The sequence below is a fragment of the Physeter macrocephalus genome, chromosome 18, assembly GCF_002837175.3.
Source record: "Physeter macrocephalus isolate SW-GA chromosome 18, ASM283717v5, whole genome shotgun sequence".
Lineage (NCBI taxonomy): Eukaryota > Metazoa > Chordata > Mammalia > Artiodactyla > Physeteridae > Physeter > Physeter macrocephalus.
Window position 1 is genome coordinate 74,320,339 of NC_041231.1, and position 14,433 is coordinate 74,334,771.

At 52.9% G+C, this 14,433-nt stretch overlaps 1 protein-coding gene across 4 annotated transcripts in view; it reads left to right on the top strand.

The window, feature by feature from the left end:
* DAAM2 (dishevelled associated activator of morphogenesis 2) overlaps nucleotides 1-14,433 on the top strand; it is a 116,795-nt gene that overhangs the window by 93,756 nt on the left and 8,606 nt on the right. For all 4 annotated transcript variants that reach the window (XM_024121786.3, XM_055080204.1, XM_055080206.1 and 1 more), the window contains exons 12-19: nucleotides 1,899-1,957; nucleotides 2,101-2,285; nucleotides 2,937-3,236; nucleotides 7,439-7,546; nucleotides 10,989-11,095; nucleotides 12,305-12,389; nucleotides 13,984-14,090; nucleotides 14,223-14,311. In XM_024121786.3, the coding sequence (XP_023977554.1) occupies nucleotides 1,899-1,957; nucleotides 2,101-2,285; nucleotides 2,937-3,236; nucleotides 7,439-7,546; nucleotides 10,989-11,095; nucleotides 12,305-12,389; nucleotides 13,984-14,090; nucleotides 14,223-14,311 (1,040 nt within the window). The remainder of the gene's footprint in view (nucleotides 1-1,898; nucleotides 1,958-2,100; nucleotides 2,286-2,936; nucleotides 3,237-7,438; nucleotides 7,547-10,988; nucleotides 11,096-12,304; nucleotides 12,390-13,983; nucleotides 14,091-14,222; nucleotides 14,312-14,433) is intronic.

Below are 14,433 nucleotides of genomic sequence, written 5' to 3' on the forward strand. Positions count from 1 at the left end.
CCACATCTTCCTTATCCATTCCTCTGTTGATGGACATTTAGGTTGCTTCCATGTCTTGGCTATTGTAAATAGTGAAGGCAGCTTTATTTTTATCTTCTACTAATTCTTTACATTACTTAGTGGAGAAGCTTTTTCTCTGCCAGAGGATGACAACTCCTCAGGTGCAATGAAGATTTTGCTGCTTCTTGGACAATGGGAGTCCTAAGCTCACTTTCAGCTGCCAACATAGTCTCAAATCTGCAAGTAGAAGGGCTAGTCTCAGACGTGAATCAATATTCTAGATTGGATTTAGCCTTAAATCTGTCTCCTCCCTGGACTGGGGCTGGAAGCTGCAGTGGGAAGAGAGTGTGAGAGCGAGAGAGCAAGAGAGCGAGAGAGAGAGAGCGAGAGAGCGAGAGCGAGAGGGAGAGGGAGAGAGAGAGAGAGAGAGAGAGAGAGAGAGAGAGAGAGAGTGAGTGTGTGAGAGAGAGGGAGAGAGAGATGGTTGGCTTCTTTTTCTGTGTTCTGTTTCTCTTCTAGCCCCTTCTACCCTACCCCCCTTTCCTCTAGCTAACCATTTTCTGACCCCCACCAGAGGCAGCATGGGGGCAGGAAGGAGAAAGGGAAAAGACCCTACTTGATCAGGTAACTTAGTAAATAGGCTTCCTGCTCTCTGGGCTTGGCACATGGATAAAGATATGACATGTATTCCTGGGGTCTTCAGAAGTTCCTTGCTGGGTTCGTCTCGCTACAAAACCCTGGTCGCTGGCGACACATGTTTTTCTTTTTTTTCCCTCCAGGCCTGCTTGGCACCATCCCTTACATCAGGTCCTGATTCACTGGCAATACAATACACGTAGACGTACACTGTTGAAGTGTCCAGTTTTCTCCCAGATGGACTTTTTGGATGAGACTTAAAATAGCTTCAGCCTAATTCCTCCACGTTGCTCTCTGGCTCATGAGAAACCCTCATGCAGTCTCTCATACTAACAAATTCTTGGAGTGTCACGGGTCTCCGCCTACCCTCTGGACCTGCCTAGCCCCAGTCCACCATGCCTCCCTCCCAGTGTCAGGGAACATGGGTCAGACCCTCTGGGTGGGCGCAAAGAAGTCACTTCACTAGATGGTACTGAAGGAGGACCCCCCCCCGCCCCCCGCCAGAGAGGATGATAATGGCTCTCTCCAAAGAAATCTATTTGCAAATTATTTCCGCCATCATACTTCACTCCCTCTTTATATCCTTGACCTGTTTGAGGAGGCCAGGAGTCATGGATCTAACTCCTCTGTGTTTTCAGATTTACAAAAGAAATGATTATTGAGATCTCACCTTGGAATTTCACCACTCTTATACCTTGATGTCTGGCTAAAAGCTTCATTTTCACTGCTTGTAATGAGAGTTTGACAAGAATGAAGGGGTTTCCTATGATTTAGACACATCCCCTCTTTACCCTCTACCCACTTACTCTGTGTTACTGGGGTGGGTGATTTCTCTTGCTCTCACACATTGGTCATTGGAAGTCTGGACCATGGTGAGGCCAATATTTTGATCTCTCTCAGATGCGAGAACCTATTTTTACAAAGGGGTACAAATCATCATACAACTAAGGGAAACCTGGGATTTAGTCCTGGCTTTACCACGAGTTAGCAGTCATCTCCTTTTCTGGTCTTAGGAACTTCAACTCTATCCCAGAGGGGTTGGACTCTAAGGGTCCTTTCAGCTTTCTCAGACCATGGAGAGACAGGTAATGAGAACTTGTCAGGGATGGGACCTGGAGAGACATCTGGAGAGTCAAAATCCTAGCCTCCTTGATGTGGCTGGACAGATTGGAGATCAGGGTACCAGTGTGGGGAACTGGAAGATGCCATGTCTTCTGGGAAGCTGGGAGCAAACAGTCAAGAGACCCTTCACTCTCCACCAGGCTTATCAACGAGAACGAAGTGAAACAGTGGCGAGACCAAGCGGAGAAGTTCCGGAAAGGTGAGGGGCTCTGCCCAAACCCGCTACCTGCTCCCCACCCCTCCCCTGCCCAGCCCAGGACCCCATTTCCTCCTTTGTAGAAGGACACACACGCATTCACATCCTCTCTTTCCATTTCCCCTCCTGTCCTTCCTCCATCCCAGAACACGCGGAGCTGGTAAGCAGGCTGGAGAGGAAGGAGCGGGAATGCGAGACCAAGACGTTGGAGAGGGAAGAGATGATGCGGACACTGAACAAAATGAAGGACAAGCTGGCCCGAGAGTCCCAGGAGCTGCGCCAGGCTCGGGGACAAGTGGCAGAGCTGGTGGCCCAACTCAGTGAAATCTCAGTATGTGGCCCCTCCTCTGCTTTTACATAGTTGAGCCGAGACCTTCAGGCCAGTGGGGGGAAGAGCAGGCGTGGGGTGGAGGTGGGGACCCCAGCATGGAGGAGACCTCAGACCGGGATAGAGGGGACCCTTGAGGCTGCAAGGTTGGCACCTGTGTTAGACAAAAACAGCGTTCCTTCCTCCGGGTGACACTGTCCCAGGAAGCACACCGTGCTTTGTCCACTGTGTCTGTGTTTGCCTTGTGTGTGTATCTGTGTGTTGGATGTGCAGGATGCAGAGGGAGAAAACAGGGCTTAAATGTGTGTGGGAGGGCTTCCCTGGTGGCGCAGTGGTTGCGCGTCCGCCTGCCGATGCAGGGGAACCGGGTTCGCGCCCCGGTCCGGGAGGATCCCACGTGCCGCGGAGCGGCTGGGCCCGTGAGCCATGGCCGCTGGGCCTGCGCGTCCGGAGCCTGTGCTCCGCAATGGGAGAGGCCGCAGCAGAGGGAGGCCCGCACCACACACACACAAAAAAAATGTGTGTGGGAGGTGAGAGCAGGCTTCGGGGTCTAGTCTAGGTGGAGAATAAGAGTAAGGGAAGGCACAGTGATGGCGGACTCGAAAGGCATCCTTGTTGATGCTTTGTCTTTTTGATGTCTCTGTCTCCCCACAGACAGGACCTGTATCCTCCCCACCTCCCCCTGGGGGCCCACTTACCTTGTCTTCCTCGATGACAACCAGTGACCTGCCTCCACCCCCGCCCCCTTTACCGTTCGCCTGCTGTCCCCCACCGCCACCACCCCCTCTGCCCCCCGGTGGGCCTCCCACTCCCCCCGGGGCCCCACCTTGCTTCAGCATGGGCCTGCCGCTCCCCCCAGACCCCTTCCCCAGCAGTGATGTCCCGCTCAGGAAGAAGTGTGTCCCCCAGCCTTCACACCCACTGAAGTCTTTCAACTGGGTCAAGCTGAATGAGGTGAGTAGCAAGGAAGAGGTCAGTGGATCCATTCTCCTACAGCCTGGGACAGTTATAGCCCTATGGATTGATAACCCGCTATTTGCAGATCTCCACCTTGGGTGCTTGCTTTGATGGGGGTAAGGGTAGGCACAGTGGATGCAGAAGATGGGGTTGCTGATGCCAGGCTGTCTATTGGGAAGAGCACAGGGAGGAGATGGCTTGGCATGCGGTGATGCTCACATTGGCAGAGCCACCTACGAATGGAATATGAGTGTGCTGAGGGTTACTGGAGTAATATAGGGCCAAGCAGGGGTGCTTTCTAGACGAGACAAGGGCTTGGCTAGAATGTTAAGGATTGGGTTGATTTGAGGAAAAGGGTGGAACATATAGGTGAAGATCTTGGGCCTGGGTCTAGAGATGGTAAAGAGCAGGGCAATGTGTACAGAGGACTGAAATGATGAGGCCATGACAGGGTAGCAGGGCAGGGGCAATGAAGAGTTTGATATCAAGGTGTAGCCATTTTGGCATCCTCCCAGGGGAAGGTGCAAACACTGGCTACTTTTCTAGACTGCTCAGCAGTGAGAGGCCCTCCTGAATATTATCCACTAAGAACCACCCATCCCAGGCCCACATGTGGCAGTTGATTCCTCTATTGGATTCTCATGAGCGTAGAGTAGAGATGCCCTGGGTCGCGTCGGACCCCTGGTAATTGAAAGCCAGTTCCAGCCTGGGCCAAGCACTGCTCTGGTTCTGTACTATGTCCTCTTAAGAGGACCAGTGGCTTCATCCTTGAGGTAAATAGATACAGTAGAACTGGCCTCAGTTAACCTGACTCACGTTCACCCTCCAAAAACAGTTTGGAGCTGGGACTGATGGATGCCCTCTAACCTTGTTGTATGGGGCCAGGGGACTGATTCTTGGGGAATTCATTACCATACCACTCTGTGAGCTTAAATTAGCTCCAGTGGAGACTTAGAGTGGGAGGAGACACAGATTGCTAAGTAGATGGTCAGCTAGTTTGCTAGGTGCCTTCTCCTGGTGGTAGACCAGCTAGCCCATCAGTCTGAGGCCTGCTTTGTGTAAAGCTTTCTGCTGGGGGCTGTGATGGATGATAATAAAAGGTGAGACATAACGTTGCCCTGAAAGAGCTTTGGATCTGGCAAATTAGGAAGTGTGTCCAAGGAAACACCCTGAGGTCCTGGGGATGGGTTGCAGGAGAGGTTCTAACCTCTAACCAAATCAGGTTTGGCTCCACCTAACGGTGTGATCTGCAGAAATCATTCATTTCGTACCTGTTTGCTTGTCTGCGAGATGATCTCTGATTCCTTCTACCTCTGGTTTTGTTATCTAAGTGGAAAGACGAAGCATGAATACAGCCCATTCATTGCCTCCTGGGCTTCTGATAACATCTCCAGTCTGAGTTATTCAAATTGTAGAGCCACCTGTTAGCAGCATTTTGAAGGGACATTGTTAAAGTTCCTTAACAACTGCATCACACAGTTCTGCCCTGTGGATACTTCTCCATGGTCAGAAGGCCAGCCAGAAAGGCCAGCTGCATACAAGCAGGCAAGCAGCTCTGCAGAACCAAAGGTCGTAGGCAGTGTGGAAACATTCATTGTTCATGATCAGAAATAATATTTTTTTAATTGTGGTTTAAAAAAAAAAAGAATTTTGTTTTTGCTTCCTGTGCTTACAACTTATAATTTAAGGTTTGAAACATGTAATGAAGGGTTGATTAGGCATCTCAACAATTAAGGAAGGCAAACAAGGCACCTAATGTTTTTGTAAGATTTTCATCTTAAAGAGCTTTGTGCTTAGGATTTTCTCTGGGGTCCAGTAATAATAAAGCCTATATCAATTCCTCAGGGGCCCAGAGCAGGCCGGAGTCTCATTCCTAGACTGGAAAGTCCAGGTTTGATGGAGCACATGATGAGGAGCCCTGGTGGGAGATGTAGCAGCAGGGGTGAGGGAGGGGGGGCTTCGAGTCATATTAGTGAACTTATCATCCCATTCCCGGTCTTTTAGTTGCATGACTAAATTCAGGTTATTTCATCATTTGGGCTGTAGTTTCCCAATCTGTAAAATGGGGGTAATTACGATAACCAGATCAAAGTGTTGTTGTGAGAATTGACTTAATACATACAAAGTACTTGGAACAGTGACTGACACATAGAAAACCTTTAAAATAAGAATATTAGATGAGTTATTATTAGTGGGACTACCATGTGTGCTTTAAGTGTGTTCTCTCACTTAATCCTCACTCCAGTTCAGTCAGGTAAACATGATTGAGACTCAGTTTCCTTTCATGGGAAGAGAAGAGAACCCCTCTGTTTGCCAACAGCTTCACTTAGGGGCTGTCTGACCCCAAATGCTCGAGGAGGGAAATGTAATGAAATGTGTTTTTGAGAAAGAGTTCCCTGGCTTATAAAGGATGTCTCTAGAGGGGCAGAAGCCCCAGGAATCTAGACTGGGAGTGGTGAGGTCTTTGGCCAGAGGGGTATAAAAATTCAAGAACGATTGTATGAGGTGGGCGCATCTTTAGGATGTAGAGGATGTTAGGAATGGACGTACATCTCTCTGGCCTCAGACCTCAGCTGCACCTTCAAGAAGGGTCGCAGGTCCTTCTGGTGACCGTGGGGAAGGGAGAGTGTTTGGGAGACAGTGAGGCAGATCCTGGGTTGTCTGTTGTCTCAGGGGAAACTCTTCCGGATGCTGAACATCCAGCTCTGTCATTCCAGCACTTTCCTTCGCATCCTGGCCTCCCTGAGAATAAGAGCAGTGGGCAGCTTTACCGCTACGGGCCTTCCCTCTCCACCCACCTCCACCCTGGGTCTAGATTTAGATGGAGAATGAGTTAGAAGCTCCCCCTCCCCGCCTTCCCCGATCCAATTCCCCTTCCCATCTTCTCTCTGTCCAGGAGTCCGGCTCCTCATCCTAGCCCCCTCCCCTGACCCATGCATGCTCCTGCGCGCGCGCACACGCACACGCGCACACACACACACACGCGCACACACACACACGCGCACACACACACACGCGCACACACACACACACACGCGCACACACACACTGGTTGTTTCTGCCATGAGAAGAATGCGTCTGTGTTGGGTTTGGCCGGTTGCCTGCATCCCTTGCTGCTCCGAGCTTCCCAGCCCAGCATTCCACAAGAGGGTCCCTGGCCTTAGGAAGGCCACAGGAATGTCCCCACCCGCCCTGCTCTGGCCTCGCCTCCCCTTTCCAGAGTTTAAGAAAATAAAAGTGAGTGAAGGGTACGTTTCTCTCTCGGAGCCTTGCTGAGGATGATGGAGGGAGGAGGAGGCATCGGCAATAAGGAAGGTCCCTGGCTGCCCGCAGGCAGAGGGGGGTGGGGAGGTTCTAATTTAAAGGACAGCGAAGCTCTGGACGAGGTGAGGGGTCCTGGGAGGGGGACTCTCATCTCGGCCCTCGAAGCCATTACTGGGATGTTACAAGACCACTAAGGCATTCCTGGCGTGGCCAACAGCTCTTCCCCAGATCCCCGGAGTGGGGTTCGGTGCAAGGGTCCTACACAGAGGTGGGCAGTGCCTGAGCTGAGAGACCTTGGAATGTAACCCCTGGGTCCATTCCAGTTATGAGGGATGGGACACCCTCTGACCAATGGGAACTTGTGGCCGAGTCTTGCTGGCCTGGGCAGCCACTAAAAAGGGGCCAGGATGTCCCAGCCTTTGGCATGCGTCCACTTTCTGGGAATCTGGGAAAGTGGGAGGAAGACCACTGGGAGAGAAAATGACCATCTCAGATACAGGAAATACAGTCAGCCCTGAAGATTTGAGGATCCCAAGTATGTGTGGGCACTCTTCCTGCCATGACTCCAGCCAACCCTGACCTTGGGGGAAAGTGCTCTGAGAACACTGGTTTGGTTTGGTTTTTCTGGAAGGAGTTTCATACCCTCTTTTCATACTTGCCCACCCATCACTCCAGCGCTCCCTTGATTTCTGGAACGTGCTTACATGTAACCCCAAGTGAAAAGGAGGAGAAGGAGATTGTCTGTGGCCTCTCCCCTGGAGCAGAGTATTGAAGAGGAGGGGAGGGGGAGGAATCGACGCCCTTCTGAAGGTCTGAGAGCCTGGCTATGGGCCTGTGTGCACCTGAAGGACAGGTGGGGTTAGGGAGGCATCGCACATCTCCATCATGAAGGAGCTGAGTCAGCCACGGGGTCTCCTCCCTTCCCTGAATCTTAGGAGCGTGTCCCTGGCACCATCTGGAATGAGATTGATGACATGCAGGTGTTTCGGATTCTGGACCTCGCGGACTTTGAAAAAATGTTTTCAGCTTATCAGAGGCATCAGGTAACACCCTGCCCCCTCTAGCGTCTTGAGTCTTGACTTCTGGTCTTGACTTCACACACACCCTTTGAACTCAACCTTCAGCCCCTCTCTTCCTCTCTTCCTCCCTCCCTCTCCCTTCCACATATACTGAATTGATTTTATTCTTTATCAGGTACCATGTTCTTTCTGGGGACACAGATATGAGTTAGGGGGGTGCAGTGCCTAGGGGGAAACATCCCATTGTATTAGTTTGTATTTGCACGTCAAGTGGTGAAATAATACGTTGTTCATTTCTCTCTTTGGTCTTGGAGCACTGGAGGTAGAGTAGCAGGGCCAGGCCACTGTTGACCTTGCTCTTTTTCTGGCCCTGGGATCTAGGAACTACACCTACAAGGCATTATAACTTTTCCACCACATTTTCCGCTATACTTTCATCTCCCAACACTCCCAGGAGTCGAGCAGAGGATGCTAATGTTTCAAGGAAGGTGGAGCTGCTTCAGGTCACACTGCGGGGCTGAGGCTGGGGCTGGGGCTGGCCAAGAGAGGCCCTGGCTTTGCTCTGCAGACACTGCATACAGAGGCTGACCAGCAAGCCTGCTCTTCCCGAGGCAGGACAGGGAGTGGGCTTGGTGTCAGGACGCGGGCGCTCCTGAGGCAGTACCTGCTGGGTTGGCCAAAAATGCCGATTCTCCGACCTCACCCTCCCATGAATGTGAGGGGCCAGGAATCTGCATTGCAGAGCTGGGGGCCTTCCTCCGAGGTCCAACCGGGGCATTAGCAGCCTAGAGCCTTCGGAGCATTTGCTTTGTCTCTGGCCCGCCTCCCAGGAGTTGTCTCCTCCCCAGGCTGTGCTGTCTTCTTCCATGTTTTCTCCACTGACTTCAGGTTCCAGCCCTGAGGACTTCCCCAGGTGCCTGTGAGTGGGGTCTGGGCCCTCTTGGCTCCTGGGCAGAGGCGGCATGTCGTGGCCGGTCTCCCCACTACTTTCTGCCAAGGCCAGAGCTGTGGATGACCCTTCCTGAGGGCGGGCAGGACCGAGAGCGCGTGTGACTGCTCCTGGGGGACTAGCCAAAGGGGTGCAGGGTGGGGGCGGGGCTCTGGCCCTGCCTGAGGGGTTTAGGAAAACCGGATGGTTGTTTGTTTAACTTCAATGTAGGTGCTCTAGGCCTCTGATTCTTTACCCCTAATTCCAGGAAGCACTTTTAGCCCTGTGCCCATGTCCGGCTGGCATGGTGCAGGCAACAGCTGTGGCCAGCTGGGGCAGGAAGAAGTTCTTTGGAGCATTTGCTGCTCCTGTGATCAGTGCTCCCGAGCCAGGGATGGAGGGAGTGTGTGCCGGGGGGATGTCAGTCCTGGGCGAGCGCACGCCTCCCCCTATTTTGAGAATCTTCCTCCGGGCCAGGGTTCCAGCCTGGCCCACCCCGTCTCCAGGGCCCTGAGGTAGGGCTACGGTGGGGGCTGGGCGGAAAGAGGGACTCCGGGGTTTAGGACAGGCTGGGCCTGGGGCCTCCCAGTTTGGGGAGTGGAGGAGAGTGAAGACGGACAGCGCCCTGCTCTGTCTCCCCTCGTCTCTTTGAGCCAGCTCAGTCCAGCACCCTGTTTCAGGGCTGGGCTCACCTGGACTATTGTCACTCTGCAGGTCGCCCGGACTCTGGGGTGTTGAATTCACAGCAGCAAGGCTGGAGACCCAGAGGCTGTGCTGCCCTGGTCGCCCCCTCTTTCTGTCTTGGGGTCCGGGGTGCGTGGGACAGGGACGGTCCTCTGAGCGTGGTCTTCCCTCTGTGCTCTCTGCGTGTCCTGAGTTAGTGACTTCAGCCTCACCCCGGGTCAGGAAGGGAGGACCAGGGGTGGGCTCTGCCCCGTCTGCTCCCTTGGAGATCAAAAGACAGACAAGGGGCAAAGGGTAAGGAGCAAAGTTCAGGGACGCCTGCTTTTCTGTGTCTCAGTGAATGCAACTTTCACATGCTTTCAGCTCAAGTTCCGTTGTGGTTGTGTCTCCTCCCCTATTTTGAACGATGAAGTCATGCAGGGGTGCAGGAATGCCCTCTGGCTTCTGGGCAGATTCCCAGCAGAGGAGCAGGAAGGACTGCAGCCCAGGCCTGGGGTGGGGCAGCTCGGGGGCCTGGTCCGACTGGGGAGTGGTGGTCCCCCTGGGCTCGGGGCACTCAGGAGAGGCTGCCTTAATCTGCTTGGTCTGGCTTCTCTGTGAGTGTATGTCTGCTAGAAGCAGCTCCTGTTCAGTGCTACTTGCAGGTCTCCATCTCCAGCCACGGGGGTCTCACTGGGATGGGGCAGACAGTAGATGCTGAGGGGTCCCCATGTCTTTCCTACTGTTGGTGGGTCCCCAAACCTCTTGGCTAACGTTGTGCATGTTTAATTCTCTATTGGCTGTGGCTGCTACCTGCCTAGGAGCTGATAACTAATCCTTGCCAGCAGGTGAGTCACTCCTGGGGCTCTGGACACTCCAACTTTTAACCACTGTGCTGGGCTGCTGCCCTGTACTGGGCCCCAAAGAGCGGGTTTGTCAGTTCTACCTTCTGCCTTTTTACCCATCTTAACAGGGTGGCGTCAGGGAGTGTCCCCAAAGAAAAAGCAGAAATCTAGGGAAGGGAGCTAATGCAAGCAGACCCCTACCAGCAGTGGAGGTGAATGTCTACTGGGGTGAAGAGAAAGCCTCTAGGTCTCTTGTCTTACCCGCTAGGCCCAAGGCAAGGCCGTCCTGTAAGACTGCACAGGCTGGGCACTGCACGATTCCGGGGCCACAGTTCACAAAGGCAGTGATGTGAGTGGCAGCCCCTGGAGTCGTCCAACCTGGAGCATGTGCTTGGAAGGACCTCCCAAAGGAAGAAACGGTCTCCTGTCTAGCTCACCAGGGGCCAAGAGAAGGCCAGGGGATCTTCGATTTCTTGGGAATTGCCCACTGGAACCCCAGAGGAGAGAACTTTGCAAGGAGCTGTGCCTCAGTTTCCCCACCTCTGAACTTGTGGATGCCCTCCACCGTGGGCACGCTGGGCTGTGCTTGAAGTCCCCAGGGAGGGGTCCAGGAACTGTGACCTTACGGGGACTTGGAACCAGCTTCTCGTCATAAGATTGGGGAGGCTCTCTGGGTGGGCTGGGGGGGATGGTAGGGGTTGATTGTCTGGGACACAGTGTAGATCACACTACACAGCCACAGGGGTCAGTCACTCCCCATCTAGTTTGCCCACAGAGGGCAGTCTCTGATAAGGGGGCTTCTTATTGCCCCCGACCCATTCTAGCCCAGGGTAAAGCCCCAGAGCCTCCCATTGGAGTCAGATATTAACCACCCTCCTCTCTCTCTCCTGTCTTTTTCTTTCCCTCTCTTTCTTCCGCTCACACCAGGAGCGTTCCCTGCTTGGCACGGGGGTGGCTCCTGGGTGGGGGGTAGGCAGGAAGAGGACTGGGGAAAACACTTCACCCTTTCTACTTGGCTTGTCGGTTGCAGAAAGAGTTGGGCTCCACGGAGGACATCTACCTGGCCTCGCGCAAGGTCAAAGAGCTGTCGGTCATTGACGGCCGGAGGGCGCAGAACTGCATCATCCTTCTCTCTAAGTAGGTGCTTGCCCTGCGTCTATGGCCCCTGCTCCACAGTAGGTTGCAGGTGGGAGGGACTGGGTCCCCGGGAAGCAGAGGCCTGAGCTGGGGCTAGAGAGAAACATGATGGAGCTGAGTGCCTGGGGGAGAGAGGTGCCTGGCAGAGGAATGGGGTGATAGGAGTCTCTGGCCTCCCCCCATCTCCTGGCTGTCCCCTGGGGCGGCAGGGGCCCCCTGATCTCGAACCCTCTCCCGGGAGCCCATGTTGAGCAGCAGTGAGGGGCTCTGCAGACAGGAAACTGCCCCATCACGAGGCCCCTGACCAGCCTGGTCAGCGTCTGGCAGCGGAGTTGCTCTAAGCCCATGGAGGGCCCCGCTCCGCTCAGGCCACAGAGCAGCATGATCTCAGCCCCCAAGCATTTCCCGCGGCTGCAGAACAAACAGGGCAGTATCTGCACTAACAGCATAGCTTCTGTGCGGGGCCTCCCCGCCGGAGCCGGGGTCAGAGGTCACCGCCTCCCTTACTATTCTTAGCACTGCCCCAGCTGCCCCCGGCCGTCCATCCCCGCTTTCCTCCCCACAAGGTCCTAAGCCTCAGTTTCTCCCCCTTAATGCTTCCCCAGGGCCTCCCAATGGGTGTGCATCTGGAGGGGCTGTGTGTGTGGGTGTGTGTGTGTGTGTGTGTGTGTGTGTGTGTGTGTGTGTGTGTGTGTGCACGTGTGTGTAGGGGGTTGCTTCTCCCTCTCCCAGACAGCAAGACGCGTTGGAACAGCTGTGCGGGACCTGAGGCGCTGTCGGAAGACTGAGACCTGTTCTGTCTTGAAGGAAACAGGAAACTGCCCCCTTAGTGACCTGCCCATATTCCCATCCTCCCGTGGAGATGCCGTGGGTATTTTCGGCATGAAGAGGAGGTTCAGAAACTCTTCGCCCTGTCTCAGTCTACACTGAAGATGGCCCTTTTCCTCCCAAATGTCCCTGTCCATTAGGATGGAGACTCAAGCAAGAAACCAGGGACTCACGTCTCTAGAGACTAAAATATCTCAGGATTGAGTTGTAGAGTGAACCATGTGAGTTTAGTCTGAGAAGGCTTTGCAGAGGAGGGAATGCTATCAAATGTAAGCGAGAGAGAGAGAAGGCCTGGGCTCTGGCTTCTGAAGGAGAAGGTCTGGGGTCTGTCCTGAGCAGAGGGGCCAGGCCAGGCTGCTCAAGGTAGGGTTCTTGCCCTAGGTTGAAGCTGTCTAACGAGGAGATCCGGCAGGCCATCTTGAAGATGGACGAGCAGGAGGACCTCGCTAAGGACATGCTGGAGCAGGTGAGGCCCCTGAAACTAGGGGGCAGCCGGACCCCTTCCCGACAGACCCCAGAGGCCGAGTCTCTTAGGTCAAGGAAAAATCGGGCTGGGGGCTGGAGGAATGAGGGAGAGGTTTACAGAAACTTCCCTGGGCCAACCTTTCTGAGGAGAGACCAGAAAAGGCTGCATCTTTTCAGGGGATTGAGGCCCCCAGAAAGGAGATATGAGGAGTGACACCCCCCACCACCACCATGGGCCTCAGGGCAAAGGCAGTGACCCATAACCATATCTCCCCCAAATCTCTTCCACATCAGTCTGATGTGTCCTTCAAGAGAAACCCAGAAAACACCAAGCAAAACCACCATCAATTGGACATTAAAATTAAGAACTCTGTAGATCAAAAGGCACGATTACTAGAGTGAAAAGGCAAGCCAAGCTTTAGGAGACCTTTGCTTTATGTATAGATCACAGGGATCTCATATTCAGAACAAAGAACTTTACAAATCAGTGAGAAAATGGCGAACAACTTAAAAATGAGCAAAAGACTTGAATAGGTACTTGATGAAAGAGAATTTCCAAATGGTTCAATACTATCAGTCATCAGAGAAATACGGTAAAAGATGTTCAATACTGTTAGTCTTCAGAGAAATATGGTAAATCACAGTGAGGTAGCACCATCCACCCACCTAAATAGCTAAAATTGAAAAGGCCAACAATGCTAGGTGTTGGCAAGGATGTGAAGCAACTGGAACTCTCATTGGATAGAACCATTTTGGAAAACGATTTGGCAGTACACATACCTATCTTAGTACCTAACAATCCCACTGGGTACAAACACTAACTATAGGAATATTTATAACAATTTTATTTATAAAACCCCCCAAACTGTGAACAACTCAGCTGTCCATCAGTAGGAAAGTGAATAGACTGTGGTATATTCCTACAATAGAATAGTGTTCAGCAATGAATAAAACATGGATTACCAATACCTACATGGAGGAGCCTCAGATACTATGTTGAGTGAAAGAAGCCAGACCCCAGAGAGAACACACAGCATGAGTCCATGTGTATAAAGTTCAAGAATAGCCAAATTTTGTCTAAGGTGATAAGAGTTCAGTTGAGAGGCTACACTGGGGGATGGGGGTGGCTTGGCTTACTGAAGTAGCACAAGGGAACTTTGTACGGGGATGGAAATCTTCCTATTTTAATCTGGGTGGTGGTTCAGTGGGTGGATAGTTTTGTCAAAATTCATTGAATTGCACATTTAAAATGGATGCATTTTATTTTATGTAAATTATACCTTAATAAAGTTGGTTTACAAAGGAAAAGATCATTGAGCTGTACACTTAAGAACAGTACAGTTTACTGTAGGTAAGTTATATCTCAATTTTGAAAAGTAAAAAAAATAAAATAAAAAGAAGGAAGTCTAGAGCTGGGTGTCCTGTGTCCCCTTGGGGCAGGTGAAACATAACCCACCCCCATGAGGATGCACGTCTCTTTTATGGGGGGCCCTCCCCATCTTGAGCCTGGTCAGTGTGTGGGCTTCCATGGGCTGCCCATCCCCCATGTCAGCTTCTCACCTGTTTCCCGTCTGACCTTCACCTGCTCTTTGCAGCTCCTCAAGTTCATCCCGGAGAAGAGTGACATTGACCTCCTGGCGGAGCATAAGCATGAGATAGAGCGGATGGCCCGTGCGGACCGCTTCCTCTATGAGATGAGCAGGTCAGGGGCAGCAGGCGCGGCCAGGAGCGGGAGGCGGCGGGTGGGCCAAGGAGGGGGCTGGAGCTGCTCTGGGGCTGAGGCTGGTGGGGGAGGGGGGGTGCTGCCTCACGATGCAGCCCGCCCTGTCCACAGGATCGACCACTACCAGCAGCGGCTGCAGGCCCTCTTCTTCAAAAAGAAGTTCCAGGAGCGACTGGCTGAGGCCAAGCCCAAAGTGGAAGGTATGGCTGAGGGCTGGGGAGGAGACCTGGGGATGGGAGGCAATGGACAGGCACAGAGGAAACCTCCTTGCTTATTCTTGATTCCCCCCAGAAAACCAAAGTCAAGGACAAGATGTAAATCT